The following is a 16,719-nucleotide window of genomic DNA, read 5'->3' as shown; positions in this document are numbered from 1 at the left end:
CCCACGTTGATTTTTGACCTGTGATATCCAGCTAGCTAAACCTAGAAGTTGGTTTTTGGTGTTTGTTTCAGGGTTGGGGTTTTTTTTTTAGTTGGACGGAGATATTTTTAAATGCAGGTTGAATGTTAAATTGAACATTTCTTTGTCCTTCCTATATTTATGCAAGGAAAACCAGTGATCAGCCACAAAAGTCATTGGTCCTGACTAAATTTTAAATGTTACTTGTGATCAGTCCATTTCATCCAAAAGCTGTGGTACAGAATGTCAGTGGAATTGATATGATTGTTGGTTAATGGCAGCTTTTAATGTGATTGACTCAAAATATTTAGCCCCATGAATCTGTATGCCTTGTCACTTGTGACAGGAGCAAACAGGAAAACTGCCATGTGTCGAAAACTGAGTGGACACAAATAGCAACAACAAGATGTGATTGGAAGCTGTTAACCTAGTCTTGGAATAAGAAAATGCATGCATTTCTCCTAGAATCTACTAAAGCTGTTCCAGAGTGTGAATTATCTCTTTAGCTCCTGAATATTGCTGTTTGAATAAGAGCAAAATATCTTCTTTTAAAACAAAGAATAATGTTTCTCTCTGAAATTTTGCTGACTGAGATGGCTGTTTGGAATAGTGAGAATCATGTAGCGTACACAGGACTAATAACTTGGTATTTCTCTTTGTTGGATTTAGTCTTTTTTGCATCACCGGGCATTTGTATTGTATTGCCTTAACATTAACCCAGCTGGATTTTCCTATGTATTTGATACGGTCAATGATAAAATTCTGTTTCACCATAAAAACATGGTACAGCAAGTGCGATTGCACTGAAATGATTGTCACTATTGACACCTGCTCCTCCATGAAAGAGTCCTCATTTGTTGCATCCCTGAGGGATTTATACTGCCTCAGTATCAATTCAAAGATGGGTGAGAGTGTCAATCAAAAGAGACTGAGTGTCTGCAGCAAACAGGTGTTCTCCATCTTTACCTTATCTATCACATGAGACTTACCACATAGGGATGGATTGTTTGTGACTGAGTCTTGAAAAGGCTTCCAAAAGTAATAGCTTAGTTCCTAGCTCAGCCAAAGGTTTCCTGGTTGTAGATAAGTTCCTAATTTGATCTTGCTTTTCTCTTGCTCTTTTCAAGAAAAAAAAAAAAAGGAAAAAATAAAAAAAAAAAAAAAAAAAAGGAAAAGGGGGTTTTGCACAAAACAGAGTCTGTGACCAGCAGTAAATAAATTGAAGATGTACTTCTGGTTGGGTACGCGCCTTCAGAGACAGTGGTTGAAAACATATTATGGTCAGGCTGAAGTATTCAGAATGTTTTAGAGCATCCTGAAATGTTCTTTTATGTTTTTGGTTTGATTCAAAATAGAGTGTAGTCAGTCTGCCACAGTAGTTACAGAATAGTTCGTCTTTATAATATCCATCAGGCAATAAAAATTGTGTATAACAACTTAAATAGCCTACAAGAAATACCCAGCACTGATAAGCATTTAGAAAATACCCCTTCATTTTCTTTACCATAAGTAACTGTAGTTCAGAGATATTGTGTGGTCATAATTGCAGATAGTTTTTACTGAGAAAAAGAATGGGAATACTAACTGATACTGCGGTGAACCTGTTCATCTTTTAAATAGCACTACATTATAACTAAAGTAAATCCTAGGTTTAGATAAATGAATATTTGAGATAGATTAGACAAAATTCTGAAACAAATTATTTAAATACATATACACATATAAAAGTATACATATATTTAGATTAAATCAACTGCCATGAAAGTAAATAAAAATGGAGTCTCTTCTTCCAAAATCTCACAGATGCAAGAAGTGTGTCATGTTTTATTTATGTGACATATACACCATTTCAGGATGATAAATAAGGAGTCACCTTTTACCTAAACAGAGCAGTTACAAATTCAACAAAAATATGTTAAAAGTGAATTTTTTTCCTATTTCTGCATATTGTTGTCTGTCTTGTTTGTTTTAGTGCAAGTGGTATTTGGGGGGAAAATTATATACAAGAACTTGGTTTAACTCATTGTGCTATTCTGTGAGGACTACTTGAGCTCACTTCTTGGAAGTCCTTAGTACATACCCTTTTACACAGGAAAAGAAATATTTTTAAACTGATGTTTTGCACTGTGCAGCACGAATTACATTAACCTCTTAGTTGGTCATACCCAACTTAAGTACTTCTATGTAATGATGTCTAATGCCAATAAATTTATATTATCTGGTAATGCAGTATACTCATTCAAAATTAAATTGTTTAGTTTAGTACAGGTGTATCCAGTCAACACAAACAGGTGTGTATTTCTTGGGTTTTTTTCAGTCTAAATGTATTCGCACTCATGACAAAGACATTGTCATTCTGGTGGGACCCAATTACTGCTCCTTAAATTGATAGCCCTATTTAGGATTGTATTTTTGCACCAATTAAAATCCTTAGAGCAAATATAATGAAGATGTGAAAATAAATACTTGAAACAAATATCAACAGAATAGCATGCAGTCACCAATGAGAAATGAAAAAAATATAAATCTGTCAAATACATCAGCTGTATATTAGTCTGTATCACAGTATAGCAACACCTTCTTAGGTGCATTGTTTTCTCTCTTTACTATATGGCTGCTGAATACTTATATTTACTTAAAACATAGTAATTTCATTTTTAACTGAATGTAGAACAAAATGCCAGATAATACAGTTGATTCTATTTTAAACTCTCTTTTCTGACTGTTTTTATTTGAAGTGATAGCTGCAAAAGCTTTGAACTCGGTAGCCAATATATGTATCAGAACACAAAGGTGCAGATTTATATTCATACATTTGTAAAATAAATTTGCTATGCCATTTTACTTTCTTAAGTGTACTTTCCTGTTCTTGGAATGAATTAATATAAGCTAGTAGATTACTGGGCCTTGTAAGGCTGCATATGGTGCATTCTCATGTCCTTAATAGGATTTAGCTATGTATTGATCTCTCTTGCTTTTGTGATCAAGGGGAAACATTATTTCAATTTTAAAGGCTTCTGCCAAAAGCAAGAATGTGAAATGCTTTTCAAAGAGAATTTTTTTTTTTAGTAGAAAATATAATGTCTCAAATATGAAAACTTCAGAAAAAAAAAGGGTATTTTTCTTAAAATATTATTTCACAAGAGTGATTAGGGTATTTTTTTCAGTTGCATAGCTCTTTCAATGTCTGAGAAATGTTGTTTGTTAAAAACATTTTAAGAAATGAAGGATTGGAAGTGGGTTGAGAAATACATAGATGTTGGCAAAGTGATTTCAAAAAGAGTCAGCTAAAGCACCAAGCTTCTGTCTGGTGATTGAAACCAGTGGGTACCTGTGGGTACCATTTGAATGTCTAAAGACAGAGACATGTAAAGAGCAATATTTGTTTCTGCAGCGAATTAAATCAGTCTGAATAACCACATTTAGAGACTAGGTACTTTTCAGTTGAAGTATTTCTGCTGTTTATTGTCAGTGGGAAAAGTCTACCAGGAATTTTTCCTTCTTTAAGGTAAGAGAATACATAAGTGAGGACATTTATTTCCCACAAAGTTGACTCTTCTGTGGACCATCACTTCAGTTCCCTGTCTCTATCTTGGCAATAATATTCATTGTTTTATATATCAAAAATAAATTCTAGGTTATTCTCTTCAATTCCAAAATGTGATGAGATGAACACACTATTCAACTCAAGATTTTAAGTATTTTTAATTTTAACAAATACAAGCCTTATTTATCCAGAAATGCCCTTCATGTTAGTGCTACCTTCAAAATGTGTTGCATATTCCTCTCACATGAATATTCTAAAAGTTCTTTAGGTATCTTCCTCTTCTGTCATTTTCAGCTCCATAACCTCCTACTAGGATAGGTAATCTTCATTTTCTTGACTTCTAATATAGCAAAAGGCAACAGGTGGTGACAAACTGAAAAGACTAGTTGCAAACTTTAATTTTAGACTTGAATGCTCTTATGTACCCCTTGAAAAAGTCAAAATATTGTCAATTATTGTCTAAGGCTCTCTGCATGAAGGAGAGGTATTTGAGGGTAAATTGGCTTAGGAAGAAAATAATGGAAATACACATTTCCACTCCCTACAAAAGATGGTGCAAAAGCTTTTAATATGTACACATAGCATATAGCAAAAAAATCTGTTCAGAGGTGGCATCATCAGAAGCAAACTGGATTTGCTTCTTCCCTCTTTCACTTTGTTTTATGCTTGAGTGATTCCATTGACATCAGAATATAATGTGTAATGCAATGGAGAATCAAGCTGTCTTGAACTGACTTCCTGTCTGACTTCTACTTCCTGAAACATTTCTTGAATGGGATACATTGCACTCTAGTAGATCATTTCCCTCAGTGACCATGGCTCTACAAAACGATGTAAGGTAGAACACCTTTTCCATGCTTTTTGTTCTCAAAGACTTTATTTGTACATTGCCCAATAAGTCAGATAAAAGTCTGAACCTATCAGGTTGGATATGAAGAACAAATTTTGGTCAACCTCAACTAAATAGCCCATTGAACTAGTCTGTAGCTGCTGTTGTATTTTGGAAGCAATCCACAATTAGTAACAGGAAATAGTTGGGTTAGAATGTGAGCATGGTGTCATCTACATCTCTCTTCTCTGCAGTTTATCAGGGTGGCCTTAACCATTGACCTCAGCACTCTGAGACACATGACAGCATTAATTTCAGTCCTCTAATTCGAGACAGGCAAGTCTTGAATTTCAGCAACCCAATAGCGACAACCTGGGGTTTTGAAGACAATCAAACCTCAGCTCCTTTCAACACTGAAGCCTTAATCAGCTTCAGAACAGCCATTTCACATTTCAAAATAACGAATTTAATATCCTTCTCCATTACACTCATGAGAGTTGTCATTCTGATAGCTGTCTCTCCTTCCTAGAGATCACCAGAACTTGCGGAAGGAAGATTCTAATCTCTTGGTGTGTCTTCACAGTAGATACCTGAATTAGCTGCAAACAAGCTAGCTTTTAAACAAGAAGTACGAAACAGCACTTCTGCTCATTGCTGGTGCAGGTCTAATTAGCTAACAGAGCATTGCACACAGTGACTGCGCTGCTTTTGGGATCTGTATTTTTAAGGACACTTGGCTGAACCGTATAGATATACCATTTTGTTCAGAGATTACTGTCTGTAGTACATCATAGTTTAGCATACCCATGACCTGTGTGCTTTTGTGAATAAGCAAGTATTGAATGAGATGTAAAGTATCTTCCACCTGTCTTTTGGAGGTTTGCATTGGTATCTTTTACCAAAATCAAAACTGTACTGTGTAATTTTTTTTAATATGACCGTAAGCATACTGCAGTGGATAAGCATTGAAATCCTGAAGAGCATGAAGGCAAGTAGACCCAACATAGAAACTTTCATAAAATGCTTGAAAATCAGAAGTCCAAGGATCAACACTTGTTTTTCACTAGCCTTTATTCCCCATCCCATGAATCAGCCTGACAGTCTGGTTGTACTCAACCCTTTTTATCATTTTGCAACCTGTCATGTCCCATTTATAGTATATTGGCAGACTGATTCTCAAAGGAAAGAGGGGTTTGTTTACAGACAATTTTGGTTATCAGAGAATGGCATGCTTAGTAATCAGTTATCCTCCCTACATCTTTTTAATCCAGCAACACTTACTGTGGGAAGAAAAGGTATGTGATTGTGCATATGTATAGGTAGGTTTATATTGAGGAAAACCCCATTATAGGGGTTCACATGGAAAATTTTACTGTGTATGTAAACTTCCAATTTGTACTAAATTTGGAAGAATTCTCAGGCAGAAATTTGGTGATCAGACCCCATCAGCTTACTGTAACTAACAACTGCGTCTGCTTCCAGAATGTCAGAAAAGAAGTGCTATCACCTATATATTGATGATAAACACAGTGTAGAAATTTCTTAGAAATAGAAATTGTTTATGGCTACTTCATTTGAATCCAAACATACATTCTCAGCACCTGACAAACAGGTCTTACAGATCCAGGAAGACTGTTTTTTAACGACCTTTTCTGGGCTGTGTGCACTCAAAAATCTTTCCTCAGATTTTTACTAAGCCATGGGCCTGTCGGAGAGCTTAAATGAAGTGAAATCTCCCTCTGGCAGTAGCTCCTTTGACGCAGTTATGTGGACTGTTCTGCTTCTGTGGTTCCTTAGCTGTGGGGCTCAGTCATCTTTTTCTCCTCTAGAAAGCTGCAAAGAGTAGCTGAGTAAATAAAGTTGTAGTAGACATGCAGCCTTGGTTTTGCTTCCGAATTTTTCAAGTAGGAATTAATTAGAGAGCTAAATACTCTAGGCAAAGCAGTTTCTCTGGTAGCCTTTACCTATAGGAGACAGAATTCTAAAGATTATAGTATATCCACATCCACAGTATTTCAGCCTTCATCATAACCAGAAGTTGTAAACTCTTAATGTTTTCTTGATTTATGATAGAAGTAATTCTAGCTTTTCTGAAAATCAAACAAACTAACCTGCCCAACTGGGCCAACAGTTACTTCTTTTTTTTTTTAAGATTTTTTGCCAGACAGGACTAAAAGTCTTCCTGATAAGTCACTATTCTTAGGTAAACATTTTTATTTCTAGAGAAAATGAAAACATATTTTTAATGTGAAAGTACTTATTCGGTATTTTTTACTAGATACTCCTTAATTAATCAAATCCTAATGCTCCAAACCTTCAGACTTTTCTCCCTGCTAAAGAGGGGCCCTATATGTATTAATACAATTTTCACATATTACCAGCTCAGAAAGGTTTTGATTAACTGGTACAAAATACTTGATCAAGAGATGTCATCATTTTAAGGCCCTTAACATTTGTAATATATTACTGTATTTAAGGAGCTTGCATGTGGATTGCAAGATTTAAAAATAATGTGGGAAAATCAGGTTTTAGCTAAATATTAGAAGTATATGAGTGAGTCATTTTAGATAGGAGGTTAATCAAAAGAGATTGTTCTAGCCTTGCTTATTTGCTGTCCACTAGAGGACAGCACTGCTTTTGTATCTGAATGCTGTAATGTGAAAAATATGTGCAGCGTTTTCTTTGGAAAACAAACAGGAATCTTCTGAACCAGTTGTTTAAAGGGAAAACATTTAACACTTAAAAAATCTAACCAAACAGAAGAATATCTTTGATTTGAAAGATGTCTGAGGAGCTTTAATATTTTCATATATTTTTGTAAGGTAGCTTACTTTCTTGGAAGTAAATGATTTTTTCTGCAAATTAAAATGTATAGCCTGTTTTAAAAAATGGACCTATGTAATTCTCAAATATTTACCATACTAAATGCCTGATTCTTTAAGGAAAATAAAAAGAATAAACTAGATGAGAAAACAAAATAGATTGAGAATTACAATGGTATTTTTCTAGGGGTGAGGACCAAATGTATTGATTCAAGCTTTTAGCTTATTGAAGTTTTGGGGAAGAGGTATAAATACCAACATATAAAAATGCTGTAATTTTTGAAGTAAAGGTAAATTTGGAGAATGATAAAAAGTTCATGCAGCATACTTTTGAACATGTGTAGTAGTGCTGTGTGTTGAACATTAAGTTTAGAAAACTCGCTTGCATTCCTGCATTTTTTTTAGAGGTACAGTGCAACTGCTCACTGGCAGCTGAGGACAAATGCAAAACCTATTTTGGCAATAGAACTACAAATTTTAAAAGCATTGTACAGGTTTGACTGCAATTTACCTTACAAATTCATTATTTAATTAAAACCAAAAATAGTTAATATTGGTAATAACTGCATTATGGTAATGAGTTAGGTGTTTTGAACAATTTATTCTAAGATATTGTTAAGATCACATGACATACTAGAAAAAAGATGTCAGCTGTAATATTGTTTTTAACGTAAATATTAATCAAATTTTATTAATAATAACCAATGTTAGACAAGGTTTTTTTCCAAGATATTAAAATTACCAGGTTAAAAAAAAAAAAAAAAATCCTTCCTTTTGTGAGTATATTTCTGCTTACATTTTAGCATTAAGCTACTCTATCGCCAGGTCAGAACTCATACATAGTAATGCTATTATGTACAGTTCTTTTTCATGTTCTAATGCTTACACAGAGAATGAATACAGGTAATTAGTAATTTAGCCAATTTTTAGATCAAATGTTAATTATAGAGTCAAACCTGTACATGATAGAATTTATCAGAGTAAGGTGAAGATTCAGAGTAATAAAAATGTAAATATTTTTGTTGTCCAATTAATAGACTGGGAGGTACTTCCAGTTGTTCGTTCCTATATTTACAAATTGAAGACAAATTCACAGCAGTTTGATTTTTTTCACCCCTTCTGAGTATATTTATTGCATAACTTGATTACACATTTGTCAACTTTGGACTAATTATTTTTCTACAGCTAAGGCAGGGCATTGCATCTTCTGATTGTCTTTCTTACTAATAGGATTCTGTCTGCTTCAGCAGGCAGTAATTGAAGGTTTCATGTACAAGATTTAAAGGAAAGGCAATGGAAAAAAAAAGTTTTAGCCTCCATGGGCCATTATCACTGTTTCTGGTAAGCAGAAAAAAGGAAAAAGCTTAGCTTGAAAAGAAAAAACAGAGAAGAGCACGCGACAGGAGAGAATGTATGTTTTAATGCTGTTGAATTATGCATAACGAACTTACTCTGCTGTAAACAGTTGTCCCGATAGTGACCGTTCAGGTCTAAATTTACTTTCTCAAATGTTGAATTTTAAAGAGCAGATTTTGAGTTACTATGTTGCTGTCTACTCACTGGTGTGGATTTTTCATAACCTTTCCCTATAAAATGCCTTTCCTGTATATTGTAGCTATCCTCTGTTCACAAGTAAAGGGAAAAACTTGCTAGTCTGTAGTTAGGCTGGTCATCATTACAAAGGCAGTGTTTGGCAAATGCTGTCACATTGTGACATTAAACTGTTGGATTGTTAAACCATTGTATGGTTAATACCATTGAATGGTATTAAACCTTGTATGGTTAAACCACAACACTGGTGCTCTCTCGTTTCCCTTTATATCAACTGTATGTCAAATATTTCTATGTGATAATCATTAACAAATCTTACCTTCATAGAAAGTGACCAAGAATGTGTACTTGATTTTTAACTCCTGAAAGACAAGTGACTTTCTAAAAATATACAGTCCTTTCTTGATTTTGATTTAGAATTGATTCTTAATACATATTTCCTTATCTACTGAAAAGTACTGTATTTATGGAAAAATAATCTGTGAACTCCTCTTTTTTTTTCTTTTTATGTCACATAGCCTCAGAATATTTAACATTCATTTAAAATATATGAATATATTTGGAAAAATATACCTCTCATTGTTATGTGTCTAATCTGTCTTGATTTTTTTTTTTTAAATGGGAAAGCTATTAACAGTTGCAAATCTTCCTGAATAATTTTAATTAAGTAAAATCAATTTCTTAATTAATATTATTACAGAAAGAAAAATAGAAAATAACTCCAGTGTAGCAGAAAAAAACATCTTCAAATTGTTAATAAATATTTGGTTCTGTTTTCTTAATGGTATTCTCATTTAGTTTCTGTTTTCTTCATGTTCACTGATGCATCATTTGTTGCAACAGAACCATGTTCATTATATAGTGTCATATGCTAAGAGTTGTCCATAGGACAAGTCCTTTTGGACCTACAACCAACCACTTTACCAGTTAGATTTTAATGCACTGGAGGGCCATTTCCAAGGCTTATTTCATTGTATGAATTCTGATAGGTTTTATTATCTTTTTATAATTTTTTTAAAATTCAAATTCTAACCTTTAAGGCATTATCAACTTTCAGAAGAAGTAAAAAATAATTACTGACCTTGTGGGAAAAATAAAAGTTTCTTGCAAATAATAAATATCTAGTATACTATTAGAGTGATGATTTTTTGCTGCTGAAAGATATTTTTTTTTTAATGGCTTTCTGGTCTAAGCATTTTGCTGAGCAGAACACACATTTTGGAAAATCTGGGTGGGCTTTTTAAGAGTAAGCATAGAAATGCAGTAGCATGTACTTAGTTAAAAAACACTATTAACCAAATCCTTCAGTGGCAGTATTTATGAAGTATCTAAATATTTAGCAAATCAGTTTTACTCTTGGTGTCTTCTAACTGAAGGTCAACTGCTTCATCCTTTTATAACTCTGTTCCGTTTCAGAGATCATACATGCATATTTGTGTTATTACTCTCCTTATAAACAAAATTATCTTCCCTATTTTAAGGAACAGACTTTGATTTCTAGAGTTCAAAATCAGTGGTAAACCCATTGTGTGGTTGTTCATCTATACACCCTTTTTTAATGGCGAACTAAGTCATCCTGTGTTGTTCCAGTTCTTTTTTTGCACCAAGCGATTCCAGATCGGTGACCATTGATACAAACCAATTAGCCAATGCTAGTTATGCATACTAATGCTTTGTGTAAAATCATCCCAGTATCAGACCCTTTGAATCTTGCAAACCACATACAAACTCACATTTTATTGATTTAATGTGTTTTATTCAGATGTATGGAAAAGTACTATTGATCACTATGTGATTTTGCAAATCCACATGTAAAAATGCTATACCAAAACTCATCTGTGATGCTTTGGGCCACCTTGGCTTTTGCAGACCGTTGATTTTGTATCACTTTCAGCTTTTAATAAGAGAGGGTAAAATCAAGCCTCGAGGCTATGAAACACAGCGGGAGTGCCAGCTACCAACCTATTTATGTGCATGCTCAGACATAATCTGCTTCTGTGTTGTCCCAAGACACAACTGTTAAGTAAATAAAGTGACTAATAAGACTATTGTTTCTGTAATTATCCCTTCCCCCTGTCAATATCAACCAGAGAAATAGCCATGTTCTACATCTCAGCGCAAATAGATGAAATCATTGATATAACTAGCTAAGTAGATAATTTTTATAATAGTAACGTTGTTTTAGAACCTCATATTAAAGGGAGAGGTCTTTGAATGTATCTAGAATCCGGACAAAAGAAATAGATTGACCTGTGATGGGTGACATTAGAGAAGTGCCCCGTGTTTCCTTAATTAGTATAATGTGTTATGAGATTTTGGTATGCGTATTCTAAAAAGAAAAAAGAGAAATTACTTCTCGTTTAAAGAGAACCTGCTTCCTGCTTAAGTGGCTAATATTTTAATTAAGTCTAGAGTGAAGTTTTTTTGAGTATCTCCTGATAAACTCCCTCCTTTATGTTGATGGTAATTAAACAGATCCCCAAGGGCTTGGGCAGGCGCTTTGCAAGGCCCATGCTAATTGTGAGACATGAGACACTGACCAGTTGGTTTGCTCTTGAATAGCCCACAGCGTGCTGTCAGCCCAGCAGTTTGATTTTTCTGTATTGTGAGCTGTTGTCAGGGCTAACTGGGTCCTATTGTGGCTGAAGATGTTGCGCAAATTGAGGCAGATGGCTCTGATTCAGACACGTGTCATTCAGAAAGAGGAGAGGAGATTGGCCCTGCAAAGTGGGGTCAGACTGGGTCACAGACCTGCTCTACACTTGTTAGTGTTTTCAAAAGCCCATGCGCAGCAACTTTGTTGTTGTCAAGTAATCAAGGGGGGTGGGGGAGGCGAAAAGCAAGAAAAAACCCATGGTGTGTTCCTTGTGGAAGATGGAAGAGGAGGCTGTTGCCATCCTCTTCCTTCTCTTCCCGTCTCTTGGGCCTGGCTGTGCATGCAGAATGAATTAACAGGATTGACAGAAGTTCATTGTGCCTAAAATGGCTTTTCAGTCAATTGCGGTGCTTAAAAGGCTAGTTTTGCTTTTAATTCCATGTAATTAGTGGGTTCTTCATGTCTTGGAATTTAGTAATGGTGCATTAAACCTAACTTTTGTTTATATGATTGGTTGGGGGTTTGGAGGGGTTTTATTTGCTTTGTATGATTTTTAATAATTCTAAAATATTTATAATTATTGGCCACATTTTTATATTAAATATTATGTAGGTAAATTCACAGTTAGAATTATTTGGTGTTTTACTGTTACCATCATTTCAAATAATTGTGTTGGATGTTTGTAACTTTGGCTGGGTTTACTTTGAATTAATTCCCAAGTTGGCAGGAGGATGCACTTTTCTGCAATAATTTTGCTTTTGGAAGTGCTCTACTACATTTAACATAGTTACGTTTTCTCTAGAGCACCAGAGAATGACAGTTATCCGCGGGAAACTCCATACAGCTGAATTCAAGTTGCCAGTGTGCATGAGTATTGTAGATGAATTGAAGAATCAGAATTTACATAATTTTATTTAAATAGTGTTTAGTTTGTGCTATTAAATGCACAATTTTGCATGATACTTTTTGTTTTTTCTTAAATGCAGAAACATTTACACAATGCTGAATAACTTCTATCTGAAGTATTTATGGAGGTTTTTATGGTTTATCCCCTGAAATGCATTAATGAAATTGGAGGCATTTTATTTGAGCTCATTTAACTTTTCCAGAAAAAAATATTAGCAGTCTTTGACCTTAAGATCTTCAGTGACTTTTATTTTTAATTTTTCCTTTCCCCTCCAGGTTTGCCGCTAAGACTGTGCACAGTGGGTCACTGATGCTAGTCACAGTGGAGCTGAAGGAGAGCTCTACAGCACAGCTCATCGTAAACACTGAGAAAACTCTGATTGGTTCTGTTCTGCTGCGGGAGCTGAAGCCTGTCCTGTCCCAGGGGTAACCTGCTTACATCTGGACTTCAGAATCTGGCACACAACAAAAGTGCCTGGCATCCACTAGTGCTGCCTTTCATTTATAATAATAGCCCTTCCATCTGGCAGTGGGGGAAGAATACACTCTTGACATTCTTGTCTTCTGCTTTAGAATGCTAGTGTGTATCTATCATGCACGGAAGTCCTTTCCTTTTTTTCTGCTTGCTAACCAAAGAACATGTATTTTACTGTCAGTTTCCTGTGCTGTAAAATTTATTTCCCATTTGTTCTACCCTAGTCCTTCCCTCTCCGCTCCCTGCTCCCTTCCTCCATTACCTTTCTTCCCTAATAGTTTTCCCCATTTTAGTGGACAAATACTAGATAATAAAGTTCAAGGGAAACCACACTGCTTGAAAATGAGTTAAAATGGCAGGTAGATTCCAGCAACGTAAACAACAACTGTGTGGTTCAGAGGGGGCTTTTTGCATAAGTGTAAAAAATACAATAGGCACAGGAAAATGGTGTTTGCTTTCTGGAAATGCTTGTAAACCTGAACTTGTCTATTAAAAACATTGTTCCCACCTACTGCCATTTTCAGAAATATTTCTGTTAAGATGCCAATAAAGTAGTGCTGTGAGCAGAGGTTTCCTCTTTCTTGTTTTGGTAGAGAACTGGTAACAATAATCACTAGTATATAACTGGGTAATTAAAATAAGTACAAGGTAGGTTGCTGCATACACGTCAGCTCTTACCCTAATTCTCTGCTATGTGGATACACTTTTGTTAATAAACGAAGCCAGTAACTGCCCATTTTCAAATTGGCCCATTCATAAAATACTGATTTAATTATTAGGCATATTACATTAAATACTATTGTGACAAATACTGTCATCTAGCTTAATAAATTATTCAGATCTTTGCTGCCAATTTCTTTTGTAAACTGAGATTAAAGTCTCCCACCTGTGCTTCCGTTCAGCTAGGGCTGAAAGGACCAACAGCGATGAAGACTTCGTTGCACCCAGTTTTCTGCCTGTAGCCTGGGTGTCACTGATTTTCATCTTCCCTTCACATTCTGGGTACATGGTAGGACTGCAGATGCTGAGCTTTGTCATTTTGTATCAGTTCTCCTCACTTCCAGCATGGCTTTTCCTAGTAACTCATGGCTCTGCTACAGATGTTTTCGTGGCACCGAAAGGGTATGTTGACAAGAGTACCCTTGCTCTGTCACCAGGACCTTTGCATGGTCCTCTGATGGTAAGCGGTGCTGCTGGTTTTGTTTAGCTTGCTGGGTGAGAGGAAGTACTGCTTCATCAGAAATGCTGCTTTGCTGCACACTAGAAAATTCTTCTAAAATTTTCTGCTAAAGCTAAAAGGTAGCTCCAATGTGTAGCAGAGTTTATTGGCAAATTCTGAAGAGGGATGCGGTTTTTTTAGGTATTTAAGTAGCACTTCTGTGAGAAAATAAGTTCTAGGTTTTGCTAGCCCCCAAAATATACTCGTATTTGTCAGACAAAGAAACAAAAATCTGATGCCCTCAACAGAAATGTACATGTTCTTAATCAACATTTACATTATTGTCTGAAGTCCTAATCCTGCAGTTAGTTTTTTCTTTAATTGCAATTCTCAAGTGTGGTGTAAAAGTTATTCAAACATGAAAAATTAATCAGTGTGGAAAATACTGCCATCTCAGAGAAAATTCAGGTTGCTCTTAGATAGTGTTTGATATTAAGACTCAGTGAGAAGGTAGTGAAAAAAGTGTAGAACCACACTTCCTGGGAAGAGACAACTTCGAAAGCTTCAATCATGTTTGCAAAGGAGAAAACATGAATTGTTTTCTTCAGCAGTTGTTAAGTCAAAGGAAAACATATTAATACTCTCTAAGCTGCACATGGTGCTGAGTAATTTTTGCCTCCCTAGAGTAAGTTATACACTTCAGTAGTGAAGCCCAGAAATGCGTGTAGGATGTTTGGGGAGTTTCTGGTATTAATTTACACATTTCAGCACTTTCAGACTTGGTCCAGTGGTTCTGTAACTCTCAATACAGGTATCTGGGCTGTGTGATTTGAAAATTCATGCTGTCTTCCCCAAATAGTAATTTGGAGAGAAACTTTATTTAAAGACAGATACTTAAATAGTAAAATATTCCTGCACATAATAAAGCTCTTCTCTTCAGGAATATAAACATGAGCATATGTACATGTCCTTAGAGTGGAAGTTGCACTCTGTCATAATTCAGCCAGTTAGCAGTAGTTAACAATAGCTTCTTGGTTTTGCTGTGTGCTATTTTTACCCAATTTCTTCCATACTTTTCATCATTTATAGAGGCATATTATTAGGATGTGAAGTAGATGACTAGTCTAAATTGCAGTCTAGAATTCACTTGAGTGATATGCTTGTACCACGTATCAGCAGCTCCTGCCTCTGTGGGCAGGCTTTTCAGTCAAGAGCTGTGCACCAAGAACTACGTGCTTCTGCAAGAATGTGGACCTGGGCAGCCTTGGAACACAACTGCATGCATGACTCAGGGCACAGGAGCAAGGCATTGCAGGACTGTTGAGGTGGGTTTTGCTAAGATGGTTAGGGAATTATATCAAGGTCTAGTTTGGGGAGTGGAAGATGAGGGTTGATAAATTATGGAGAGTTCAAGTTCAGTGGGGCCTTCAGAAACAGAAAAACCAGTAACAACTACAAATTGATATACATTATGGTAATTTGGGGTCTAGTTTTATTAACTGCTTAATTCACTCATGCCTAATATAAGTAAAACTCAGAGACTTCAAGATTATTGTGATCTCATCCAAGCTTTAAAACTCCTGCTGGTAATTACAGATTGAGGAATTATGCAAGCAAAGCAAGGGCAAACAAATGAAGTGAGAGATTGACGGCTCACCTACTCTTTGCTCCCTGGTTGTTTATACACACACATGTGCCAATTTGTGAAGAAGACTAAACTGGGGGGGTGGGTTCTCTCTTCTCCTTCATAACTGAATTTTCTAATTCAGTTACTTCAAAAGAACTCAAACTATTTGGAAAGAATAAGGTATGGAGAAGAGTTGTTACATTACTTTGGATAGCAGAATATAAATGTAGGCTTGATGCATGACAGTCAAAAGAAAAATTTTTTTTCTTCTTACTTTCACATTTTACGATGTTGTATAAAAGGATAATTTTTTTCCTGCTTACCCTGCTTTAATTCTAATAACTAATTTCTGAAGAAAAATAGCAGAAGTAGAAATGGGTCTACAGCTAGGAACAAAATAATGGAAGATATAAATAGAATACCATGTGGAAGGATAGTGGAAATAATGAAAGTGTTTTTAGGGCAGGGACATGATACACTATATGAAATAATGAGTGGCATGGAAAAGATAAATTGGGCTTTCTTGATCATCTTTTCTACTAAGGAACAAGGTGGCATTCTGTAACATTTCTAAAGCAGTATATGTAAATTGGAAGAGCAAATTTTTTCACAGTTTTTAACTACAACAGGTACTTTAGCTCTGGTCATCTGCTGCTTCAAGGTAACATGATGTTTACTAAAAGGAACAAAACTGGAAAAGTATATTAGCAAAGGAATATGCAGATATATGTTGGGTAGAATACAAAAAGCCGTAAGGGCTCTAAATCTTGATCTGAGGCTTAGGCCAGTGTCATGGTTTAAGCCCAGCTGTTAATTCAGAACCATGCAGCCGCTTGCTCACTCCCCGCCTTCTTCCTCCCCCCACTCCCAAAGGGATGGGGAGGAGAAAGGAAAGAATGTAACTCCCACAGGCTCAGATAAGAACAGTCAGTAACTCAGGTATAACACAAACCATTGCTGCTGCCATCAATAATAATAATGGTAAGGGAAATAACAAGGGGAGAGAATACAACTCACCACCTGCCGACCGGTACCCAGCCCGACCCCAGCAGTGATCTGACCTTTCCAGGTATGTAGTGGGCATAACGTGCTGTGGTATGGAATACCTCTTTGATTAGTTTGGGTCGGGTTTCCTGTCTCTGCTTCCTCCCAGGTTCCCCTCCTCCCTGGCAGATCATGAGTCTCAGAA

At 35.7% G+C, this 16,719-nt stretch overlaps 1 protein-coding gene across 3 annotated transcripts in view; it reads left to right on the top strand.

Annotated features, from left to right (window-relative positions):
• The window catches only part of AP3B1 (adaptor related protein complex 3 subunit beta 1), a 163,592-nt gene extending 150,285 nt beyond the window's left edge, over positions 1 to 13,307 (top strand). For 2 of the 3 annotated variants that reach the window (XM_057405436.1, XM_057405440.1), the window contains one exon: positions 12,546 to 13,307. In XM_057405436.1, coding sequence (XP_057261419.1) covers positions 12,546 to 12,699 — 154 coding nt within the window. In that variant the 3' untranslated portion in view covers positions 12,700 to 13,307. Of the gene's footprint in view, positions 1 to 364; positions 519 to 12,545 lie in introns of those variants that run through there. The other variant, XM_057405437.1, reaches the window with a different exon arrangement.
• Positions 13,308 to 16,719: the final 3,412 nt, after the last annotated feature.

This window comes from Pezoporus wallicus, unplaced genomic scaffold, assembly GCF_028554395.1.
Source record: "Pezoporus wallicus isolate ANWC-B61680 ecotype Strahan unplaced genomic scaffold, APGP_CSIRO_Pwel_v1 scaffold_2696, whole genome shotgun sequence".
Classification (NCBI taxonomy): domain Eukaryota; kingdom Metazoa; phylum Chordata; class Aves; order Psittaciformes; family Psittacidae; genus Pezoporus; species Pezoporus wallicus.
The sequence above is the reverse complement of the archived record's forward strand: the minus strand, read 5'-3'. Positions and strand labels throughout refer to the sequence as shown.